This window comes from Prionailurus bengalensis, chromosome C2, assembly GCF_016509475.1.
Source record: "Prionailurus bengalensis isolate Pbe53 chromosome C2, Fcat_Pben_1.1_paternal_pri, whole genome shotgun sequence".
Taxonomy (NCBI): Eukaryota; Metazoa; Chordata; class Mammalia; order Carnivora; family Felidae; genus Prionailurus; species Prionailurus bengalensis.
Window position 1 is genome coordinate 153,401,764 of NC_057350.1, and position 25,359 is coordinate 153,427,122.

Here is a 25,359-nt window from a genome sequence, read left to right on the forward strand (position 1 = left end):
CCCCACAACGTGTCCCCTCCTGATGGCTGGAGGACCCTCTGTGCCAGGCACTGGGTGCCAACCTCAGCACCATCCCCGCCCTGTTCACCGATCTCTCTTTTCTGGGGATTCTGGAAGCTTTGGAGACCTTCAGGGAATTTCTTTTTACGCTTTGAGGGATGCAATGGAAAGAAATGGGAATGTGTATAATGCTTATTTTATTTATTTGAAAATCTGTGATGAGGGCGCCTGGGTGGTTCAGTCAGTTAAGTGTCCAACTCTTGGTTTCAGCTCAGGTCATGATCTCACAGTTTGGGGGTTCGAGCCCCACGTTGGGCACCATGCTGACCACACGGAGCCTACTTTGGATTCTCTCTCTCTCTCTCTCTCTCTCTCTCTCTCTCTCTCTCTCTCTGTCCCTCCCTGGCTCACACACGCTCTCTAAATAAATAAATAAATAAATAAATAAATAAATAAATAAAATTTGTGGTGAACACACATACATCCTGAAAAATGTACGTAACCCCTCATAAGCCGACAGCCTGACATATTCTCACACACTCAACACACCTCGTGTAACTCAGGAAAGACAGCACCATCAGCACCCCAGAGGCCCTCTCCTGCCTTCTCCTGAAAGGTAGCTGCTAACTGTCCTGGCTTCCAGTGACTGCAAATCGTGTTGTCTGGTTTTGAACTTGATGTACATGGACTCCCGCCGCATGCACTTTTGTGTCTGGCTTCTTTTGTTCCACCGAGTTACATTGATGAGATTTGCCCCTTTTGCTGCAGCTAGTGGGGGCTGCTTGATTTTCGTTTCTGTGTAGTATCACACTGCATGAATACCCCACACACACTTATCCTGCCTGCTATCGATGGGCGTTGGGTTCCAGTGCAGGGCTATTAAGCACCGTGCCACGATGAATGTTCTCTTGGACGTCTTCAGAGAACACGTGTACACATTTCTGTTATGCATTCGCCAAGAGGCGAGGCTGCTGGAAGGTGTGTGTGCGGCTTTAGTAGATGCTGCACGACAGCTTCTCAAAAAAGCTTCCCTAATGCTTACTGCTATAGTATCCTCGGACTTGGTTGGTTCAAAGACATAAAACATACGACACAGAACTCAGATTGTCCATAAAAGTATCATGAGTTGGAGCTCAAGCCAAGAGGCTTCAGGTGCCCAGAGGGACAAATACACCCTCCCGGCAGAAGCCCCGCCCTAGGCCACTCCAGTGCCAGCAGTTAAGGGGAAGTTCAAGGACCTAAAGCTGCCCATTCCGGAGCTCAGGTTCTTAGAAATCCCTTTCTCCCCACAGGTGCCCCTCTCCCCAACCCACCCCGCTCTGCCTTTCCGTTCCAGACCTCTGGTTTCAATAGTGGTTCTGTATCCCCATTCGTCCCCGATGGAGCCGCGGTGCTGGACAGGGCCCCCCCAGGGCAGATGGACCCCACGTAGGCCTTTCCCACCTGCACTGCCCATGTCCTCAGGGTCCAGAGCTTGGGGCATCTTGGAGGTTCAGGTTACAAAAGGTCTCCAAGTGCTACAGCTACTCACCAGGAGGCCAGGCTCATGGGGACAGAGCAGAGAAGCAGAATAGCCTGCCTCCTAGTCCCTGTCTGCCCAAGGCGCTCCTGACTCACCTCCCCACGCCACGGGGGCCAGGCTCCATGTCCCTCCTGCCCTTGTGATGAAGCCACAACAAATCTGTGAGGCCTGGCCTGGACATTGGGAAGGGTCTCAGGCACCTCAGGGTATGAGGGTCCGTGCCCCAGAACACAGCCCACGAGCAGCTCACTTACTGACTCGGTAGCCCAAGCCCTCGGCATGAATCCTCTTGGCCATGAACTGCCCTTCAATCAGTGCTCGGATCTCCATATCCCTGGGGAATGCTGGGACCTGTCCCCAAGAGAAAGCAGGCACAGAGTGAAGATTCCTTGTTTTCCCTTCATTGTGTGTGTGTGTGTGTGTGTGTGTGGTCTTTTTAAATGACAGCCCAGATTCAGAAACCGTGATTCAGACCTCCGGTGCGGCTCAACCAACTAAGCACCTGTCACACAAACACATCACTCACACACACACACTCCCAGCCTCATGCATGTTCGCTCTGGAGAAACAGAGCATCAGAGGGCTAGTCTCAGGCCGCCAAGGGTCCAGCTCTGTGACCTCAAGTAAGTTACGCAGACCTTGCTGGGGTCTTAACAACACTGAGGTAATATCGGTACCTGTGTCTCAGGGTGGTTACAATGACCCAATTAGACGGCAGAGTCTGGTCTGGGTGTTTGATACTAAGTGACAGCCTGCAGCTGACGCTGACGACCCACAGCTGCTGATGGGTGTCAACCCAAGCTCTGCCCATGCCTGAGCCCCTGTGACCAGCATAGACCCTGCCTTCTCCCTGTTAGCCCTCGATGGGTTTATGGAAAAGGGAACAGGCATACCTTCTCTGTATCTTCTCTGATCCTTCCTCAGAAAACCGAGATGAACTCCTTCCTTCTACGGTTTATATAAAGCTTCCCACTTCTAACCCAATACAGAATGGCTTCATCAGCTACAAATCCAATGCCTACTCTAACTGTAACAGTTGCCAGACAGAGTGACTTACTGACCCCACCTAGGGAAGGCTGCAGGGTGGAGAAACAAAACAGCAGCTTCAGGGCCAGGGAGGACTGGGGTTGGAGGCCCCCCTCCACCACCCAGGCCCTGGTGACTTGGGCACATGATTTAGCCTCTCTGGACCTCAAGAGGCTATGAGCAGTAAATGAGGGATATAGGAAACCATCAGCACAGTGCTTGGAGCTAAACAGCCCTCAATAAATGTTAGTGCCCCCCGTCCCAGAAGCCTTCCACCAGGAAGGAATTCCTGATCTGGAGACAGTGTCAGTCCTCGGGGGTGCAGGGTTAAGTCGGCCAAGTCAACAGTCTCTACGACTCTCAGTGATAGTCAGCGTGGACACAGGTGATTTGCACTCTGTTTTCTAGGCATGTCTGCCTTAGATCCTGCTGATTCCCCAGCACTAAAATGCACTCTGGCACATCAAAAACATTTGCTCTAGGGGCACCTGGGTGGCTCAGTCGGTTAAGCGTCCGACTTTGGCTCAGGTCATGATCTCACAGTTCGTGGGTTTGAACCCTGTGTCGGGTTCCATGCTGATGGTGCAAAACCTGCTTGGGAATCCCCCTCTCTCTACCCCTCCCCTGCCTGCTTTCTCTCTCTCTCTCAAAATAAATAAACTTAAAAAGAAACTGCTCTAATAATAGATGAGCAAATGCATGACGTCCCTAAAGCAGCAGAATCTGATAGGCGATTGTTAAATTTAGTACTCAAAAATGGAGCCAATTTCTCTCCAATACCAATACCACACGTACCTTGCGGTTTTCTGCACTAAACCTATGGCGCCCAATAATTTCAGGGGTGATCTCCATTACGTCAAAATAAAAACCTGAAACAAGACCGGGAAGAGATTCACTGTCAGGAATCAAAAACAAAAGATAAGCTTCTCAAAGACTTATTAAAGAACAGGGTGAAATGACCCTACATCTGGGTCTGCCAGAAGAGTCAGGGGAATACCCTTGGTTCCCGCTCTCCAGCAGGACAGGAAGAAAGGCCCTGAGCTACACTTTCTTAGAGACGGTTTTTCCTACTCTCACCTGTAGCCCGGGCCAGAGGCGGCTGCCCAACCAGCCCTGAAATACCAGCGCAGGTTTGATCAAGGGAGACACGTCTCCTCCCCGCTCAGAAGGCCGGCCACCATTCCTAACAGAACGCTGCATCTGGGACAGAAAGCTACATGTGGAGGACACAATGGGATAGAGCAGGAGCCGTGGCTGCCATCCCTGATGCCGTCACCAGGGCCTCTGAGGGGGACAGAGATGCAGTTATGGCCTGACTTCCACTCAAAGCATGGAGAACGGCCCAACCTTACTCAGATCATGGGGTCTCACACTAGTCTGGAAGGCCCATGGGGCAGAAGGATAGACAGGTAGGGCTCCCCTTGGCTGCTCCATGGCCCTCACCTCCCCATACCCCTGAGGCCCTAGGCCCTGTCCCTTCTGCCAGCAACCGCTGCCCTTGACAGGCCCAGGCATCACCAAATAGCCTACCCAGGTTCCCGCCGTTCCCCATCTCCGTGGACCGCAGTGCCTCAGAGAACTCACTCCAGGAACAGGCAGCTGACTCATCACGGATCTTCTCTCTCATGAGGGAGCCATTTTTAAAGCTGCAGAAGCACACACACCTCTGAGGGAGGGACCCAGTGCTTGCTGACTGCACCCACATATTTTGGTGAAGAATCCGAGGGAGAAGGGCTGCAGGTCAGGCTGGACCGCAAGGTATCGGGCCCAGCAAAGGCCCCTCGGAATTGCGGGGAAATGCACTGGTCTTGGGCTCTTGTGCGGTTGCCACAACCAGCCCTGAAATACCAGCGAGAGACAGGGAGAAATACCAGGGAGAGACAGGGAGCTGTGGCTTCTATACATCATACCACCCGGATGATGGAACAGAGCTGGTAAACTTAATAGACCTATATATTCTCCAATGGTTCCTGGGGCCTAGAGGCTCAGAAACTTCCCTGAGTAGCTTCCAGTGGGTTTCCAAAGGCCTGTGATCAGGGTACAGAGCACACCTCCTCCATGACGACTGTCAGGAGGCAGGATGTGCTTCTTACCATTTGTTGAAGGCCTACCATGTGCTAGGCACGTCATAACAACGCTACGAAGTAAACCTTTTATTCTTCCCATTTCATGAGCAAAGTGTGACTCACATGTGCTGTGGCATCTGCACACAAGATATAGGTGTTGAGGATGGGACTGCAATCTGGGTTTGGGGAGGACTCCAGATGCCGGGTTCTTCCCCACCCAGCTCTGCTGTCAGAAGGACCCAACGCGTCCCGGGGTCTCAGCTGCTGAGCACAATGACTTGAGGGCTCCAGATGGTACCAGACCTGCCCACACCACCCTCTTCCCCATCAAGCCTACCAGAGGAGTGCCATGTAGTGCTGGGAGCCAACGGGGTTGCAGAAGATGTGCCCTTCCAGGGCGGGCATGGGCTCCTGGAGCCAGAGAAATAGGGTGTCGCTGGTGCCCAGGCTGACCTAGGAAGAAACGGGCAGAGGTGAGGCGCCTCTCTGCTCAGCTATACCAGCCCTGACCCCCATCATGTCACTCCTGATGCCGTTGACCGCTGATTAAATGTCCCTTCCTCGGAGAAACCTCCTTCTGACCCTCCCACATCAGGTAAGTCTAAAGTTAGCAACCAGATTTAGGATCTCATGGAAACTGTAGGCCAATTTCTTAGAATTTAACCACAATTGCATCTAACTAATGGTTTGGGTAACAACTGATTCCCCAATGACTTTCCCACTAGACCCAGAAGGGTCAGACCCTTCTGTCACTGCACCAAGCAAGACTGGCCACTGTTAAGGGGACCTGCCAGCAAAGGCCATGACCTTCTAACAGAGGAGATACGAATAGATCCTGGGGCCTAGGTCTTCCTATCCCCTCCTTCAGCTGCCTTTTGGGGCCAGCAGACCCTCTAATAGACAACAAAGATGCTACTGGGGCCCAGAACCCCTGTCCCCTAGGGCAGGAAGAGTTAGCTCCGCCTGTAGGTGTGAGAAGTCACCTTACCGCAATGTCACCTTCCTCCAGCCTCATGCCTGCCAGCGACGCTGAGAATAGGAGGGGAGCCTCTGGTTAGCTGGAGGTCACATGGAGCCACAAAGCAAACCACACTCACCCCCAGGTGGGAGCCAGCCCCTACCTCCCGCCCCAATCCACATGCTAGGGTAGAGGAAGGAACAGGGTGAGTTGAGGGCTCAGGATGGCCCAAGGGAAGGTCCCAGGGGTCAGGGGGTAGAGTCCCTGTGGTCATGCTTCCCAGCTTCTTCTAAAGGGGCCCAAACTCCCCACCATCAGGTGCTCACAAGAGTGCCAAGAACCAAGGGGCCCAAGTCAAGACATCAGGATACACACGGCAGAGTGTGTCACAAGGTGAGGCAGGAGTTGGGGCTTCCTTCCACCCAAGCAGAAGGTAAAGGGGACTGTCCGTCCCCCTTAGACATGAGGCCCCTAAGAGCAATTCTTGTCTGCTTTGCTCACTGATGTACTCTGGAGCTGAAAGGTCTGGCATGCAGTAGGTACTCACTAAATGTCGAGAGACTGAATGAATGAGTGAAAGGAGATGTGGGAAGGACAGATGCACTCAATCACTTCTGCTGAGTACAACCAGCCATGGGTACTGCTGAGTACAAACACATCCAGTGTTTGGATGTGTCCCCAAACACTGGAAGCCCCATCAGCCTCCACTGTCAGGGACTGGGGAAATAAAGCGGGACGACTGGACTGCAGGCAACCATTCAAATGATACTGCACAAAAAGATTGCCCAGGTTAGTTAAAATAAGATATGTTTACTTATGAGCATAGGAAGAAAGTTGGAAGGATAGCCATCAAAACTGTAGCTGTAGCTATCTCAGGGTTAAGAGCTTATGGATGATTTTTGCATCCTTCCTTTGGTTCGTCAGCATTAAACAAATTTTTTTTCCTGCAGTGAAGAGGTATCCCTTGTAAGAAAAAGAGCACAAGCGTCTGTTAGTCTGTTTGCTTGTTACCCCTGCTGTTTTAATGAGGGAGCAGCTAATAATACATTATTTAAAACACCAGCAGAGCGGGGCGCCTGGGTGGCTCAGTCAGTTGAGCCACTGACTTTGGTTCAGGTCATGATCTCACGGCTCGTGAGTTCGAGCCCCACGTCGGGCTCTGTGCTGACAGCTCGGAGCCTGCTTCAGATTCTGTGTCTCCCTCTCTCTCTCTGCCCCTCCCCAACTCATGTTCTGTCTCTCTCTGTCTCAGAAATAAATAAACATTAAATAAATAAATAAATAAATAAAACACCAGCAGACTAAAGGCCAGACTTGGGGAGGAACCGACTAAAGGGCTACCTGCCTGGGATCTCTAACATTCAGCCTGAAACCGAGGTCCAAGAGGAAGGATCGGAAAGCTGCTTTTTTGTCATTCCTGCTCAAACATGCCCAGAAGCTCACTGCAGTGGTTAAAAAGGCCCCTTCTTCCTCCTGACATGCTTCTAGTTGATAGAGGAGATACGAGTGTATACACCGCCTAACGAGACTCAGTGAGGTTATTTTCATTCCGAAAGGAAAATAGACGTGGCCCACAAAAGTGTAGAATTTTCCTAAATTGGTGCTCATAAACCAACTGTTCTCTGCTCTTCTCTGACCTCCCAACTTTTAGGGCTGATGGGAACTGGCCCTGAGTGGGCCCTGGGAGCCTGGGGCACCAGAACATGCACACTACAGGCTGGAGATGCCTCTCGACCCAGGGACAGAGCATGGGGCTTCATGCCTCGCCACCGTGGAAATCAGGCCACTGTCTACCAGCGTCTACCTCCCTCCCCTTCACCTTTGGACCAGGAACACTGGGATCCTTCCTCCAAAACCTGGTCTGTTTGGTTCTGTGCTCTGACAACAGGGTTCCGCACGATCATCTACAGAAATTGCTCAGGGACAGGAAGGGCCCTTGTCTGGCTCCTGGGGATCCCCCCAGATACCAGAGCCACAGCTGTCCCGGGAGAGACAGGTCACAGATGCGGCCACAAGCGTGGCGGGGACGTGCTAGCTGTCCCCTCAGCTCCAGAGCAGACAGGCCGGAAGCAGACTGAGGAACACCATGAGTGGTATTTGTAGTAGTGGCTGAACAGCAGTGACTTAAATGTTTTTCCCTCATCACGAAAATATACACAGACACTGCAGAAAATATGGAATCGAATACTACTGCTAATAATATAGCCACTGTTATTAAGAATGAATTTTAACCAGGGCCATCAGCTCTATTTCGAGGCACACAACTACACTCCTAGGCACACATGCCTCTATTTATTTTTGATGCTCATATCCTGCTCGTCTACACAGCCAACAGAAGGAAAGTACAGGGAGGCTAGTGGGTGTTGAAACCGGGAGAAGGGCTGAAGTCTGAAAATAGAAAGAAATGTGTTTCAAAGGAGAGTGAAATAGAACAGACAGCCACGGGGTGCCGGGGTGGCTCAGTCGGTTAAGCGTTCGACTTTGGCTCAGGTCATGATCTCACAGTCGGTGGGTTTGAGTCCCGCCCTCAGGCTCTGTGCTGACGGCTGGGACCCTGGAGCCTGCTTTGGATTCTGTGTCTCCCTCTCTCTGCCCCTCCCCTGCTCACTCTCTCTTGTCTCCCTCTCTCAAAAATAAACATTAAAAAAGTTAAAAAAGAAAGAAAGCACAGAGAGCCACGCATGTTCCCTGACCATGGAGGAAAGCAGGAGAGGCTCTACGAAGGGAAGTCAGCCTCCCTCGGACAGCAGACCCTGGTCCTCGGCCACGTTACTTGACCCTCACTTCCTTAGAGCAGGAGCCTAGGAGGGTGATTTAGGGTCGAGTTGCCAGACAAAGTGGAGGACACTCAGTTAAATTGAATTTCAGAGAAACATGCTTTGGGACATACTTACACTAAAAAATCATTTGTGGTTATGTGAAATACAGATATCGCAAGGGATGCGCTTATATTACGTTATTATTTGTTGTTCCTCTGAAATGGGAGTTACGCTGGGTGTCCTGTACCTGTATTTGTATTTACCTGGCAATCCTAATTTGGTGGCTCGTTAGGGAAAGGGCTGCCGGGGGTGGGGCTGAGGGGCAGCGGTCTGGTGGTACAGTGTGGCCATCTGGCCTTTCTTCAGAGACCTGATGACCCCTCCTGGAGTGGCAGGGGGAGGGAAAGGTGTTCGGATGAGGAATAACTCATATCCATAGAGCAAATGATGGGGAGGAGACCCAAGACCACGTCCCAGAGGAAGGGCTGGAGGAACTGAGATGTTTAGCTTGGAACAGAAAAGGCAGTTGCAAGGGGGGTGGTGGGCAGGACTACCCTCCTTAACCACTGATCAGTTCTCTCCTGGGGCGGAGGGGGCAGCCCTCGGCGGCTCCAGAAGGCAGAGGCAGAAGCAGAGGCAGAACCAAGGCGGGGCAGGTACAAGGAGGCAGATTACAGGCCAGCAGTGTGGCAGGTGGCCAGGGAGGAAGGGTTTCAAGAGGCTGGACTGGCTGACATTCTCAAATGGACCCAGTCAGGCTACTTGGGAGAGTGAAATCCTGTGAGGTACTCACCAGGGTTGTCCCCAGTAAAGGCCACCACTTGGCATCCTGGAGGAAATCCATAGCGCTGGACGTAGTAGGAAGAAATGGCTCCCTGAGGAGGAGAAGCAAGTACGCCCTACTGAGGCAAATCCCACCTGTTCACAGCCGTCCAAACCGCAGGTTGCAAGAATGCTACGAGCCCCAGGTCACTGGGCCTGCACTCACATCACTCTCAAGGGATGTCGCAACAGGATGTCCCCTCCTGTTCACAAAAAGCCAGAGGAACGCAGCACAGGCTTGGAACTATACATTTAAGGTCATCCCACTGCCTTGAACACCACTGGATTTTGAGAGGCAGCTAGAACAAACCAATCCCCATCTTGTACTTTTTTCGTAAGCTCCACATTCTGGTATAGCATTAACGGTAAGTACATAACCAGTGGACACACAGTAAGCAAATTCACGGAAAGACATAATGCCTTACATACTCATTCTATCAGCCCAGCAATCTGATTAAGAATGACCAAACATGCGGGGCGCCTGGGTGGCTCAGTCAGGTAAGCCGCCGACTTCAGCTCAGTTCATGATCTCACGGTTCTGAGCTCAAGCCCCACATAGAGTTCTGTGCTGGCCTGCTTCTGATCCTCTGTCTCCCTCTCTCTCTGCCCCTCTCCTGCTTGTGCTCTCTCTCTCTCTCTCCAAATAAACACTAAAAAAAAAAGAAGAATCAACATGCAAATGCAGAGGTCAACTTTCTAGAGAAAATAAACCAAAAAAATGGCAGTGTGGGGGAGGGAACTCCCCTGAGAAGCATGGCCCCCAAGGCTCCTCCAAGGGCAGCTGTGGGACCAGAGATCAGGGACACCCGCTAGACAGACCCATAGAAAACACAGCTATAAAAGAGACACTTTCCCCCCCCCACCTTTCCCTGACTTTACCTTAGTTCCAAAAGTTTGAAATAAATGATGGGTTTTCCTGGGGCCTAGAAAGAAATTTTGCTCCTTATAGCAAAATTTCAGTCTTACATCAGAATAAGCCATCTCCTGGGAGAGAAATGTCTCAGACCCCGTTGCCTCCAAAAACAGAGCCAGAGTCAGAGTTCGTGTGCAGGTGGCTTATTTGGGAAAGTGACCCCAGAAAACGAAAGGGGACCTGGGGAGGAGGGAGAGGCCACCCAAGGGTACACTGTCAAGCTGGTCGCCACTGTGGGCAGCGTCCGAGGAGCCGTGTAAAGGATCTGGGGGTTGTCCACCTGGGAACGGGGCGAGGGGCGCATCTCCACAGGCCCCCGCTACTGAAGGGTGTCCCCTGGGATGTTAACTCCCTGGACCTCCAGGTTTGCAGAGCACAAACACGGAGTCACAGAAGCCCTGGGCGGAGAGGGAGGGAAATGAGATCCCACCGCGGCAGGCTGCGGCCAGGTGACACTGAAAAGCCCCAGCAGCTGGTCAAACAGATGGGTTAGGAGGCTGCAAGGCAGGGCTGGAGAAGCGTCCAATACCATCCATCTCCAGCTATCTTCCTGCAAAAAACGTGAAAGCTGCCTGGGCACCACCTTCCGAAGAAGGGATGATGGGAAACACCGGTTCCGCTTGTCCCCGTCCCCCGACCCCCCCATCACGTGGGTGCATCTGTTACAAATGAAAACATGCTTTTCAGAGTCGGTTCTTTTTGGTTCCTCAAGCTGCTAGTCTGTGCACGAGCTCCCTCCTGGAGGCATGTGTTCCCGGCATAAGGAAAACAAAGCCTGTTGCCGTGGACAAAACATTGCTTCCCATCTCACACAAAACCAGAAGCCGTGCATGGAATACCAATCCCAGAGGCTGGGCTGTTTCCTGTTGGCCCTTCCTTATTCCTTCTGCTGTGCTTCAGCAAGGCTGGGTCCTGAACTGTCCCCCTTCCGAGGCGGGGGACACCCCTCCCTAAGCTCTGTGCATCGGTGCTGATCTCAGAAAAGTGCTTTTGTGGCTGAGACTCTGAACGGGCAGCACAGTGGCAGCCTGATCCTTCTCATCACCCTCCTCAGGCCTCAGGGACCCTTCTCCTTCCTTCCTACTGACATCCTCAACCACCCAGCCGTTCTGTGTGTGGCACATGTTCCTGCCAAAGGGCCCCTGAGGGCAGGGCCTAGCTGTCTACTCCATTCTCCCCACAGAGCAGCCTAGAACTAAAGCCAGTTAACTGGGGGAAACCAAGGCAAATACACCCAGCCAGTGTGCATTCTGAATGGGGTGTCGTGCTAATGGTTAAATGTTCTTCATCTTTTCGCTACAGAGTTGTGTGGGTTCTTTAGATATTTTGGATGCTAACTCCTTATCAGATACATGATTTTGAAAAAATTTTTTTAATGTTTATTTTTTCAGAGAGAGAGAGAGAGAGAGAGAGAGCGAGAGAGCGAGAGAGAGCGAGCATGAGTGGGGGAGGGGCAGAGAGAGAGGGAGACACAGAATCTGAAGCAGGTTCCAGGCTCTGAGCTGTCAGCACAGAGCCCGACGTGAGGCTCCAACTCATGAACCATGAGATCATGACCTAAACCAAAGTCGGACGCCCAACCGAGTGAATCACCCAGGTGCCCCCAGATACATGATTTTTATGTATATTCTCCCATCCCATAGGTTGCATTTTTGGTTTTCTGAAGTTTATTTGAGAGAGAGAGAAAGCACAGGGGAGGGGCAAAGAGAGAATCCCAAGCGGGCTGTGTATCTCCAACACAGAGCCCCACGAGGGGCTCAAAATCACGAATGGAACCGTGAGATCATGACCTCAGCCGAAATCAAGAGTCAGAGGCTCAACCGAGCGACCCAGGCCCCCGGCCTCTCAGTCTTGTCGATGGTTTCCCTTTGCTGTGCGGAAGCTTCTAAGTTTGATATAGTCCCACTTGCTCTTCTTGCCTTTGCTCTTGGTATCAAATCCCCAAAATCATCACCAACACCTGTTTTTCTCTAGGAGTTCCATGCTTTCAGGTCTAACATTCAAGTCTTTCATCCATTTTGAGCTCATTTTTGTGTGTGGTGTAAGAGTGGTCCCACTTCATCCTTTCCCGTGTGGCTGCCCTGAATGTTTTTCATATTGCCCTTGGGACCGAGAACTATCCTGAGCACTTTAAATGCATCAGCTCACTTACAGCGCACCTGGGTGGCTCAGTTGGCTGAGCGCACAGCTCTTGATTTCGGCTCAGGCCATGATCTCGCGGTTCGTGGGTTCAAGCCCTGCATCCATGCTAACGACGTGGAGCTTGCTTGGAATTCTCCCTCCCTCTCTCGCCACTCCTCCCCTATTTGTGCTCTCTCTCTCTCTCTCTCTTTCGAAATAAATAAATAAACTTTAAATGCATCGACCTGTTTATTCTGCACATCAGTCTGACAACACAGAAAGTATCATTATTCCTTCAGGAACAATAGAAATGAGGAAACAGAGGCACAGACTAAAATCACAAAGCTGGCAAATGGCAGAGACGACATTCCAGCCTGGGCAATACGGTGCCAGGGACTGCGTTCTCCGTAGCTTCCTGGCACCTCTTTGTATTTACTCCTACTCTCTGCCTCCTTCAAGCTTCAGAGGTGGTTCCTACCCCAAGAATTTCAGCATTCTGTGTATTTTTTCCTAACGTATGCAATCACCCACAACTTATCCCTTCAACTTTTCTTCCTATCCTAATAAATTTCTACCAGAATTTTCCTAAGTCCCCCTACCCCACACCTCACCGCCACGAGGCAGTCATATATACCTGCACCTGAGTACCTGCTAAATGCAAGGCACTGATCAAGACGTTCGGCTTTGACATGTCAAACGCTTCTCTTGTACACTGCTTTCCCCAGTAGCTGCCAGCTCCTAAAGGAGCCACGCCGCCGGAAAGAGGACCTACCACAACTGAGCAGGACGGTACCGGTGAGCCAAGCTTCTCCTCTAAATGAGGAGCACAGGCAGCAAGGCAGACCTGCGACCAGACTTTGTCCTTGATCTGCAACAAATTCATTCCAGAACCTAAGGGAATGAAGGAAACAAGAAACAGAAACATCTTTAGAAAGGACCTTTTGGGAAAATGTACCAGTGGGGCAGAAAGCCAATCATCCTCTTGCAGCAAACTTACACTTGGACCTCTTCCCACCGGAACGTATACGGTGCGCCTGGGTCATTACGGAGCTGGCAAACATGAGGTCCACAGGGGCCCTTGGAAACACACGGCCCCGCCTCCTCCGCATATCCCTCACGGGCTCGAGCTCCACCATTAGCCTGCAAATCTGCAGCCCTAAGACCCGACAATACGTAGACCAGGCACTGTTCTTTGTGGCCCCTGGGTTCAAGGTGTCTGCTTGGAGGCAGCCCTGTGCTGATGTGGGTCAGCCCTCAGGATTTCCCAATCACATCTAACTTATCGAGGGAAGCTAAGCCTGTCTGAAAACAATCTACTGCTCCCGAGGCTTTCCTGAGGACGGCGAGGGGGAGACGAGCCAGAGCACAGGGGGAGGCCTCCCATCTTCCTCCTCCCCTGGGTCCAGGTGGAGGCACATAGACGTCGGCCAGGATGCTAATGGAGTCATGCACCCAGGTGAGGAGGTCAGACCACAGGTAAATCAGGGGGTGACCTCTCAGGGGGGTGAGGACAGCGGCGTGGAGGGTCCGGCTGAGGCTGAAAAACGCGAACCTCTGGACCGCCCCGGGAGTGGGGCTGTGACTTTCCCCCCCGCAGCACAAACAGCCCCAGGGGAGGTGTGGCGAACACAAGTGGACACATGCTGTTCCAGGCTCAGGGTTCTGCTGGTCTCACTTCTCCAGAGCTACCTGTGGGAACCTTCTCTTCTCCAGATTGTAAGTGAAGCTGGGGGACCGGCTTCCTCTCCCTGAACACTAGAATAACAGCTGGCAAACGACAGCACTCAAACACTCCAGATGGAGTCCCAGGAGGCTCTGAGCATTCCAAGACTCCTCTGAAGCCACGTTCATAGGCCTGGGCTCTTGCTCTGCGTTCTGGTCCCCTCTTCTGTTGGCAGGCCTTGCAGCCCGGCCGCATGCAAAAGTGCCTTCGGCAGCCTTGTCCCAGCTTTCCTTCCTCACTGGCATCACCCGCAGTTATTTCGGGCAAGGTTTTGGACTCCAGAAGCTCACCACTCTCTTGCGTTCCCCAAGAAACAACTCCTTGGGGGAGCCAGGCTCCAAGATGGCTCGTGCTCAGCCCTGAGCCCTGGTGTTCACACCTTGTGAGGTCCCTGTCTTCCTATACCTGGGGAGGTCTGTTGTGACCAGCAGGGTGGGGCAGCAGGGACGGTAGGACACTTCCAAGACTAAGGTGTAAAAGATTCTGCAGCTTCTGCTTGACTGCACTCTCCTCTCATCCCTCACCCGGGGGGAGGAGGGGGATCCAGCTCCAGTGTCGTGAGTGGTCCTATGGGACGGCCACATGGAGAGGAACACAGGCCTCAAACCAGTTCTGTCTGGAGCCCTGGAAGTGGATCCTCCAGCCCCAGTCAAGCCTTTACATGACTGGTCCTGGTTGCCAGCTTGAAGGCCACCCCATGAGAGCTCCTGAGCCACACAAGCCAGCCAAGCTGCTCCAAGATTACAGACCTGCGGAAATTCTGCGAGATCATCAACACTTGTGGTCTTTGGCTGCTAAGCACCGGGGACATTTATTACACAGCAGAAGACAATATGCTCCCTTCTCGGCAACAGACGACAGGGCTAAAAGACTAGCACCCAGCCGGGTGGGCAGGGCTCACGCTGCCCACAGCCCCACATGTGCACGTGCATACGGAACAGGCCAGCGCCAGGACTCTGAAGGCTTACCATCACTGCAGTCGATAGGAGAGTAAGACCCAAGGAACAGGGAGGCAGCAAAGCTACTGACCAAAGAAATTCTCTGTAAAAGGAAGAAACAGTCAGCTAGGACTCATTTCCATAAGCCACCGAATCCTCTGATGCGCACAACATGAGAAGAGCTTTCAATTGAGGAGGGAAGTGGAAACTTGGAGCAAGGTGCCCAGTAATGGCAGTGACTGAATATCTTGGGTACTAGAACATCCGAGTATCTGGATCACCAAGACTCCTTGGGAGAGCACCTCACGCTGCCGTTTCTGTTGGGCCATAGAACTCAAGTCCGACAAAGCAAAAAAGCAACAAGCCCTATGAAAAAGCCGTGCTTAGGGAAGTGGCTTTTCTTTTTTTTTTTTTTTAATTTTTTTTTCAACGTTTATTTATTTTTGGGACAGAGAGAGACAGAGCATGAACGGGGGAGGGGCAGAGAGAGAGGGAGACACAGAATCGGAAACAGGCTCCAGGCTCTGAGCCATCAGCCCAGAGCCTGACACGGGGCTCGAACTCCCGGACCGCGAGATCGTGACCTGGCTGAAGTCGGACGCTTAACTGACTGCGCCACCCAGGCGCCCCGGGGAAGTGGCTTTTCTACCCAGAATCCAGGAGGTGGGATGCCTGATCTCCTTCCTCCATCCCTGTGGTCTTTATATCTAAATCACAAGGGAAGAGGGTGTGTGTGGCCACAGGACTCAGAACCAACAAAGACACCCTCGGGGGTCCAGAGCAACTCAAGCGAAAACCAGTCCCTCAGGAGCTGGAGGACTGATAATGGATTTCAAATGTTGGCCTGGGGGTCTGTGCTTCCACGTGGGAATCACCGGCCCTTGGACCACTGCAGAGAATGCCAGCACCTCCTGTCCCCTGTCCCCCCTCAGGCCACCTTGGTTCCACACGGAATTTGGAGAGGGTTTTACATCTCTGCCCTTCCCCTCCTCCCCAAAATCTACACAGCACATGCTGCAGAGTAATCTGGAACCCTGAGTCATTAAACAACAAACCGGATGCTGTTAACTCCCAAGATTAAAAAGGCACTTTGGTTGAACATGAGCTGATCGTTTTCTAATTATTCAGAGACGACAATCACTAGCCAAGGTGTCAGGCTGCTTCTCAGGCGGCATTAAGTGCCAGCTCTCGGCGACCGTGGTCCAAGGAATGAATCTGAGTTCCTGGGACACAGGCTCCGGTTGAAGGGCCACAGCTAGGGACACAGGGGCTCAGCTTTCCACATTTCTGGAGAAAACACTCAGCCCACACCAATCAAGTGCCTGGTAGCCATTTCCATGCAGGAAACTGAGAAGATGGAGACTAAAGGGCACCTGGAACTCCTACTACTCTGGTGGCCGGAGAAGACACCAGTCCCCACTGCTCCCACCCTGCCCCTGCCCTCTGGGGTCAAGACAGACCCTGACTTCTCTTTCCCACGATTCCATTCTTTCCTTCCTCTTTGGAAACAGCTCGACGATGAGGGGGAAAAAAAGCCAAACTGAATATATCATTTTCAATGTCTGCTAATCCATGCTTTTGGCCAATGCGCGCGAGATGTATTTATACTAAAGGTTAAGTATTACAAAAGGAATTCAACTGTGACTGAAATCAAAGAGGAACGTTGAACCGACCTCCGTGTGTGAGTAGGCCTCGGGGTTCTGCTGGTAAATCTTCGCGATCTGGTTTCCCGTAAATCGCTGCAGAGAAGAGCTCAAATTCTTAAAAATCCATATCCTATGTGCAATGATCGGCTCTCACAAAGTGAGGTTAGCGTAGCATGCTCTGGATATTAGTACAATGGAAGCTTTCTCAAGGCCTCGACTCTAGAAATGTTTGCTCAACACCCTCCAGGAATAAGCCTCGCTCCTCACCCGCAAGGCAATGGCGAAGCTGACCAAGAGCGCCTGCGCAGGGTATTTCCCCCCCCCCCCATTGTTCTCAAGGCAGGAGGGGTCACATGACCCCAGCTGCGCCAATCGCAGCCGGCCCTGGAAGGGTGGCTGAAGGCAGCGGGAACCGAAGCTGGCTTTTTTTTTTTTCTTTTTTGGAACATTTCCAGGCGCTGCCTTACATGCACTGACTCCTCTCGGGTTCAAAACTGCTCGAAGTGTGGGTGCTATTTTTGGCCCCCGCTTAGAGGCTGAAGCGGAGGTGCCATCGTCGCCCCCGTACAGGGCCGCTCGACACGAGGAGCACAGCCACGTCCACGCCTCAGCTCCCTTCTGCGAAAAGGGCAACAGGAGGTCCGTCCTGGCTCGCCAGCAGCAGAGGGAGGCAGGACAACAGGGCGCAGACCCAGGGGCCAGACACCCACGTGTCTCCTGTGATTCCCCTGGGGGTGGGTCGGCAGCTGTGTCCTCCCAGACACCCAGGGAGAAGGGACCAGAAAGGACCAGAGCCAGCAACCGGACCTTCCTCCCGGGACCAACCCTAATCCCCAGCCCGTGGCAGGTGCGGCGCACCTCGTAGGCCCGGGAGCCTGTGAGGCAGCTGAGAGCGTGGGCGCCGCCCACCGCGGCCTCCAGCTGGCGACACTGGTCTGTGGTGCTGGAGTCCATCCACACCGGGCTGTCGCTGATGGAGAAACAAGCCTGGAGGGGAGGAACAAAGGCGCAGGCTGGAACGATGCCTGCTGACTCTGGGAGCCACCCTGGCCTTGGCGGTTACACTGCCAATCACGGCTGTGATTGCATGTGACCTCCCTGCATGTGCCCTAGGAAGACCCACGGGCAAGCCCTTCGTGCCCAAATCTTGGCCTGGCTCTGCGCGGTCTCTCCCCAGAAAGCTGGAGGTTGAAGGTTCTAATAAGGACACCTGAGCACTGCAGGCAACACTAGAGATGAGCAGCCAAGTGCAGTGTCACGGAGGCATCTGAAGCTGGGAGGTGTGGAGAAGACACAGCCTGCCTTCCCAGCATCACCAGGAGGCAGCACGCCCCATGGGGAGATCCCCAAACGGGGAACTAGCCGGAGCCATGCCAGACTGGAAGGGACCCTCGATGAGGACTGTTGGCACCCCACCCTCTGTTCAGACACCAGGGATACCCATTGGGGGGCAGGGCAGACCATGTTCACAGCACTATTGCCCGAGCCAAGTTCCTATACCCTTGACAATGCACAAAAGCCCCAGACTTCAGGACCCACAGGGGCTTGGGCCCTTCACCCCACCCCACAGAATTTTCTCAGACTCCCACAACATGGCCACGGTTACCTGCAGCTGCTTATGTAACGGGAGGTCTGGTGACAGGCTTCTCAGCACCTGGCTGGCCCCAGCCTTCCAGTATACACTTCCATGTTGCTGTGGAGGGAAAACGCACCCACACGTTCACACGGCTACACACCGTTACCACTTTGGAGACACAGAAAGACTGCAGACCACACCCCGAAAGAAACGGGCTCCAAGCCTGCCCCTGCCACTTCTTAGTCACAGAACTCATCACCTTTGTGAGACTTGGTTTTCATTTCTAGAAAATGAGAGCTCTGCTCTGTTCACCTCAAAACTTACAGGAAGGATCCGAGAAAGAATTATTGGTCTGGATTTTGGTAATTCTGTAAAGTTGTACTTAAATATGTTGCTCATAATATTATCTGAAATTCACGCCTTCATTCACTCACCCATTCATTCATTCAACAAACTTTTTTTTTTAATTTTTTTTTTTTTAACGTTTATTTATTTTTGGGACAGAGAGAGACAGAGCATGAACGGGGGAGGGGCAGAGAGAGAGGGAGACACAGAATCGGAAACAGGCTCCAGGCTCTGAGCCATCAACCCAGAGCCCGACGCGGGGCTCGAACTCCCGGACCGCGAGATCGTGACCTGGCTGAAGTCGGACGCTTAACCGACTGCGCCACCCAGGCGCCCCCATTCAACAAACATTTATTGAGCACCTAGATCATGCCAGGCAATGAGACAGATGAATAGGATAGTACTGTCCCTATTCTCTTGAACTGGGGTTGACGCAGGGAAGAAGACACAAACATACAATTATAAAACCCCATGGATGTGCAGTGGCAGGGCAGCAGGAACACAGAGGAGGGGCATCTAACCAACTGGGGCACTCATGGGTAGAGGTGGACATGATTAGTAGGAAAGGAGCTGAGAGTTGAGTGTGTGGGTGTTCCATGCAGAGAGCAACCACAGGTGAGAGGTTGGCAGGCGTGGGGAATGGTGGCATTCTTTTTATTTATTTATTTTTTAAGTTTATTTATTTTGAGAGAGAGAGAAAGCATGAGTAGGGGAGAGGCAGAGAGAGAGAGGGAAAGAGAGAGAATCCCAAGCAGGCTCTGCACCAGCAGCACAGAGCCCGACACGGGGCTCGAACCCACAAACCACCAGATCATGACCTGAGCTGAAGTCGGACGCTTAATCACTGAGCCACCCAGGCTCCCCGGAAGGGTGGCATTCTAAACAGTGGGCTGGGTCTCAGGTGGGAGGTGGTGGGGACAGCCTGAGCACCAGGGCCTTGACGTCCGTACTCAGGAAGCTGGGGTTTATCGGGGAGGTGTGGGAACTCTGGATTAGCAGGGGAGTGACGTGGCCAGGGCTAAATGTATAAAAGGGTTTGGGAGAGTCACAAAGAAGGTATAGGGGAGGCAGGGAGGCTGAAGCAGAGACCCAGAGAAAAATCATAGACGTTTGGCCTGGGGCAACAGAGGCAAAATTGGAGAGAAGGTGTGGTAGATTCAAGAGTCATGTAACAAATCAATGGGACATGGGGACCCCCTTGGACATGGGGTCAAGGATGATGGGTGGGTCGTGGCCCTGGGGAAAGACAGAGCACTCAGTCTAGCACAGAGGTTGGGATACCTGGCCATGGGGCCGGGGGATGCCCAGGAGGGAGAGGGTGTCCCAGCCTGAGATTTAGGTAAGAGAAGTGGGTGAGATCACTCAGAATCCATGTAGTTTAACAAGGACACGAGCAATAAATTCCTGTCGGGTTAGGGAGAGAGAGGGGGAGAGAGAGAAGGTGGCTTTAGAAAACTCAGTAAGCACTCTCTGATGAGCATGTGAAAATAGGCTAATTAGGCATGGAGCAAAGTGATTCAGAGGATATGGCTCAACTTGGGTCCTGACTCCCCCTCCCAGCAGCTGTGTGACCTGGGGTAGGTGACGTCGCCCCTCTGTGCCTCTGGGTTCCTACATAAATGGCAATGATAATAAAAGCAGTAGCTAGGGGTGCCTGGGTGGCTCAGTCAGTCGAGTGTCCAACTCTGGATTTCAGCTCAGGTCACGGTCTCATGGTCTGTGGGATCCAGCCCTAAGTCAGACTTCGTGCTGACAGCACAGAGCCTGCTTGGGATTCTCTCCCTCCCTCTGTCTCTACCCCTACCCCACTCGCGTGCATGATCTCTCTCAAAGATTAATAAACTTTATTTTTTAAATGTATTTGTGTTATTTATTATTTTGTATGTTTATTTATTTTTGAAAGAGAGAGCACGAGCCGGGGAAGGGCAGAGACAGAAGGGGACACAGGATCCAAAGCGGGCTCTGTGCGGACAGCAGGGAGCCCGACGTGGGGCTCGAATTAACAAACTGTGAGATCAAATCATGATCTGAGCTGAGGTCGGGCATTTAACCCAGGTGCCCCTTAAATTTATTTAAAAAAATTTTTTTTTAACGTTTATTTATTTTTTTGAGACAGAGAGAGACAGAGCATGAACAGGGGAGGGTCAGAGAGAGGGAGACACAGAATCCGAAACAGGCTCCAGGCTCTGAGCTGTCAGCACAGAGCCTGACGCGGGGCTCGAACTCACGGACCGCGAGATCATGACCTGAGCTGAAGTCGGCCGCTCAACCGACTGAGCCACCCAGGCGCCCCTTAAATTTATTTTTAAATGTTTATCTCCTTTTGAGAGAGAGAAAGACAGAGCTCGAGCAGGGGAGGCACAAAGAGAGAGGGAGACACAGAATCCGAAGCAGCCTCTAGGCTCTGAGCTGTCAGCACAGCACCCGATGCGGGGCTCGAACCCACGACCCATGAGATCATGACCTGAGCCGAAGTTGGATGCTTAACCGACTGAGCCTCCCAAGCGCCCCTAGAAGTATAATTTCTAACTTTGCTTCTGCTTCCAGGAAACACAAAAGCAATTCTAGTGCTCCAAAGCAGGCATCCTAAATGCACGGCAAACGCCTCCCCCCACCGCACCGGAGGACCTCTATCCGGTTCTGCCTGACCCAGTGTCCTGTTCCGTATAATGCTTCACAGTACGAACTGCCTCAGATCCTTCAGCAAGGAGGCAAGCTATGCATCCTCCGAGGTAGGAGGGCGGTAGGGGTCTCTACCAGCAACAGCAGGGGTGCAGTGGCTCTCAAGGACAAGCATTCCCTCCAGGGGAGCCCCACACCACTGCCCCACAGCCGCCCCGCACGCCGCACGGAGGCTGCTACACACAAACCTGGCCGGCCCCAGACAGGGCGAGGACTTGAGAGAAGTCAAAGCCCGAGGCCTTCATCCTCTCCAAGATGATATCCAAAGCCTGAGAAGACAAACAGAGCCCGCCGTGACTGTCCTGAACCACCGAGTCAGGCAAGCCCACGAGCCTCCACACTGAAACCTAAGTGTTCGCCATCACCCCGGAGATGAAGAAGAGCTGATGGCCTGGGATACGTAGGCACTAGAAAAATTAACCAAAGTAGAGATCAACCAAACGAAAAGGTGAAGTAGGGTAAACGTAGTTTAAATAGACGGAACCAGAAACCACTGGTCCTCAAATTCTGCTTCTCCAAGGGGCGCCTGGGTGGCGCAGTCGGTTAAGCGTCCGACTTCGGCTCAGGTCACGATCTCGCGGTCCGTGAGTTCAAGCCCCGCGTCGGGCTCTGGGCTGATGGCTCGGAGCCTGGAGCCTGTTTCCGACTTCAGCCAGGTCACGATCTCGCGGTCCGGGAGTTCGAGCCCCGCGTCGGGCTCTGGGCTGACGGCTCGGAGCCTGGAGCCTGATTCCGATTCTGTGTCTCCCTCTCTCTCTGCCCCTCCCCCGTTCATGCTCTGTCTCTCTCTGTCTCAAAAATAAATAAACGTTAAAAAAAATTAAAAAAAAAAAAACTTCTGCTTCTCCGATTTGTGACTTCCAAGCACTTGGCAAGAACAAGGTGGATCATACCGTGGTTTCTTTTCTCTGCATTTTCAACCCACCGGACTAGTGGTCTGACTTCACTGCAGCTGAGAAGTGAAGAGTGATGCAGACGGCCCCGTCAGAGTGGGGACCAGGCCTAGACTCCCCACGTCCAGGAGCACCAGGCTGGAAGGAGTAGGTGGAGACGGTCGCCACTTGTCCCCACCCCCGTTCCACCCTCTACCATCTGGGTGCAATCTTCTTTTTTTGCAAGACCCAAGCGTGGGATAAATGGTGCTGCCCCGAAGAACCTGACACTGGCCCTGAGGTTTCAGGGCAGGATTAGAGAGTCACCCCAGGCTGCAATTCCCTTGAGGACAGAGCAGCCCCTGGAGCTCTGACCCAACTCCGCCATCCCCTCCCTATGCTGGGAGGGCTCCTTTCACAGCCCTGGCTGTGGCTGCCAACTTGGCCCCCCTGGCCAAACCTCAGGCAGGGAGTGGGGCACCCCTGGAGCGGGGATTGGCGAAGCCAGAACAGGTCCAATCCTGACGGGCCTGCTCACGACTAGGAATCACGTGGCCCCACCCCCAAGCCTGGCTCTCTATCCAGTGCTCACTACCCCAAGTTAAAGCCTTGGCCTATCAGAAGCCCCTGGCATTATCAGTAGAACCTCTAGATCGACTGTTGCCTGTCACACCCACCGTCCCTTGGTCTGGGGCTCAGCCCTAAGAAGTACATTCTGGCTGGCCTATCTGGTGGAAATCTGTCCTTTACCCCAATCCTCCAGTACGAGTCAGGGTCAAGTTGAAAAAATGTTTAAAAATCACACCAATCGTCCTAACAGAAAGAATTTAGTATAGGGAATTGATTGCTTAGACCAGTGTTGGAGGCCTGAACAGGCTTTGGTGGACACATTAAGGACAGCCTTTAGCTGGCTCCCAGTTGTAGGGTCTCGGGACCCCTGAGGCAGACTCCAGCCCTATTATGCTGGTCTGTACTGGCCATACCCCTGGTCCTGTGGCTTCACGGGTCGCCCATATTTGGCTACAGGTATCTTCCTTTCTTGTTGGTCCTGAGCAGGCAGGCCTGTCTTGGGGTCCAGCGGAACCTGGCTGGTCAGGTCATAAGCTACCGTTGAGAAGTTCCCCTGCTTCAAGAGCTGAGGATTCTGGGGGCTGAGCACGAAGACACCAGTGCTGTGTCCGGATCTCGGGGTAAAAGGGAGGCCACAGGGCCTGCCTGCAGAGTGTTTGGCAACGGTTTGGGAAGGCGGCATTCTGAAGATGCTTACTCACTGGCAGGACTTGCCAAGTTCTCAGCACCAGACCTACAAGCCCTGTGCGTGTCCTCTTGGCTCAAGAGGACCAGTTGAGGCTGAGTCTAGCCTTAGGAACCACGCAGACTCCATTTCCCAGCGAAGACTTGGTCTTAACAGAGGGCTTCGCAGTAAATCAGCAAGTCTGCCAGTGAGACAGGCTGGGGACAGGAGAAGGTCAGGGATCCCTATGCTTACCCGGACCCACATCAGGACTGGAGATGTCACTGTCAGCCCATCCTCGTGAACGTGAACTCCACCCTGAGTCCTACAAGGAGAATAAGACAGAGTGTTGGCAGAGCCTTGGGCAGGGGCGCAGTGGGGGGCAGACCCCGGATCCCTCCAATGGAAGAAGAAATGCCCTTTCCGCAACCTCGACGGGAACTCTAAACTGAACAAGACTGAACAGTGCTGGCAAGATGGAAAGAGAAGTCCCAGCAATTGCTCAGTGGTGACGATTCTCAGAAGACACCAGCAAAAATATGCCTTCTAAAGAGGAAGGACTCACCCTGGAAGGCAGGCATGGCGTCACTTGGCACTGTGGCCACGAGGGAACTAGCAGGCGCAGGGCGGGATTAAAACCCTCCCAAGCCCGCTGGGGTAGGCATGTGCTACAGAAGTGCTGTGTCTGCGGGAGAACTTCTTGGTTCTCAGACCAGGGAGTCCTTGGATTGCAAGCCTGGAGAGTTAGCTGCCTGGGCCCCTCTCCAAAATCCAACCCTTTCAACTATGAGTTTAAAAAAAAGAAAACCAAAACAAAACTCAAAACGAAAACAGGCTCCAAATCCATACCAAGATACTATTAGATAACCATGTGATCCAGACATTCTATGCCTAATTACCAGCCAAGAGAAATGAAAGTATACATTCACAGACAGGCCTGTATACAAGTTTTCATAGCAGCCTTATTTGTAATAGTAGAAAACTGGAGTCAGCTTAGGTATCCCTAAGCAAGTGAATGGATAAATTGTGGTGCGTGTGTTACACACACCAGCAGGGAGATGAGTCTCCAATGATCGTGCTGAGCGAAGGAAGCCAGACACAAAAGAGTACATATTACGGGATGCCATTTATATAACTTGCTAGAAAATGCAAATCCACCTGTTTTGTGGTTTCCCAAGTCCAGTGGGGGAGGAAAGGACAGAATGCAAAGGGGCACAAAGAATCTTAGGAGTGATGCAGATGGTCTGTATCTTGACTTTGGTGGTACTTTCACAGCTATAGGTCTGCCTCTATCAAAAGGCACTGAGATTGTACATTTTAATGGATGCCCTTTTTTTGTACACAAGTTATACTCAATAATACTGATATTTTTAAAAAGATACTGTTAGGGAAAAAAGTGAAAAAGAGCAGCAAACTTTCCCATAGACAAAAGGGCCGCTCAGGTGGCTCAGTCAGTGAAGCGATGACGGCTCAGGCCATGATGTCATGCTTCATGAGATAGAGCCACACGTTGGGCTCTGAGCTGACAGTGTAGAGCCTGCTTGGGTTTCTCTCTCCCCCTCACTTGCTGATGCTCTCTGACCCTTTCTCAGAATAAATAAACTTAAAAAAAAAAAAAAAAAAGAAACTTGTTGGGGCGCCTGGGTGGCTCCGTCGGTTGAGCATCTGACCTCGGCTCGGGTCATGATCTCTCGGTCTGTGAGTTCGAGCCCCACATCAGGCTCTGTGCTGACAGCTCAGAGCCTGGAGCCTGCTTCGGATTCTGTGTCTCCTTCTCTCTCTGCCCCTCCCCCACTCATGCTCTGTCTCTCTCTCTCTCTCTCTCTCTCTCTCTCTCTCTCTCTGTCAAAAATAAATAAACTTAAAAAAAAAAAAAACTTGTTGGGGCACCTGGGTGGCTCAGTCAGTTAAGCATCTGACTCTGATCTAAGCTCAGGTCATGATCTCACAGTTGGTGAGTTCTAGTCCCTCATTGGGCTCAGCGCTGATGGTGCAGAGCTTGTTTGGGATTCTCTTTCTCTGCCGTCTCTCTCCGTGTCTCTCTCTCTCTCTCTCAAAATAAATAAAGTTAAAAAAAAAAACTTGTTAAAAAAAATCACACATTACATAAATTCCTTTATAAGGAATGTTCAGAATAGGCAAACCCATAGAGACAG

The 25,359-nt window shown here is 52.3% G+C and overlaps 1 protein-coding gene across 1 annotated transcript in view; it reads right to left on the minus strand.

The window, feature by feature from the left end:
• Positions 1-25,359, minus strand: part of XYLB (xylulokinase) — a 60,518-nt gene that overhangs the window by 24,584 nt on the left and 10,575 nt on the right. Inside the window, exons 3-15 of the mRNA XM_043595733.1 lie at positions 23,459-23,528; positions 21,286-21,366; positions 18,101-18,187; positions 17,353-17,481; positions 16,522-16,587; positions 14,879-14,951; positions 12,960-13,078; positions 9,125-9,206; positions 5,603-5,643; positions 4,952-5,067; positions 4,079-4,194; positions 3,344-3,417; positions 1,777-1,873 (exon numbers count right to left, since the gene is read on the minus strand). Of these exons, the coding sequence (XP_043451668.1) occupies positions 1,777-1,873; positions 3,344-3,417; positions 4,079-4,194; positions 4,952-5,067; positions 5,603-5,643; positions 9,125-9,206; positions 12,960-13,078; positions 14,879-14,951; positions 16,522-16,587; positions 17,353-17,481; positions 18,101-18,187; positions 21,286-21,366; positions 23,459-23,528 (1,151 nt within the window). The remainder of the gene's footprint in view (positions 1-1,776; positions 1,874-3,343; positions 3,418-4,078; positions 4,195-4,951; positions 5,068-5,602; positions 5,644-9,124; positions 9,207-12,959; positions 13,079-14,878; positions 14,952-16,521; positions 16,588-17,352; positions 17,482-18,100; positions 18,188-21,285; positions 21,367-23,458; positions 23,529-25,359) is intronic.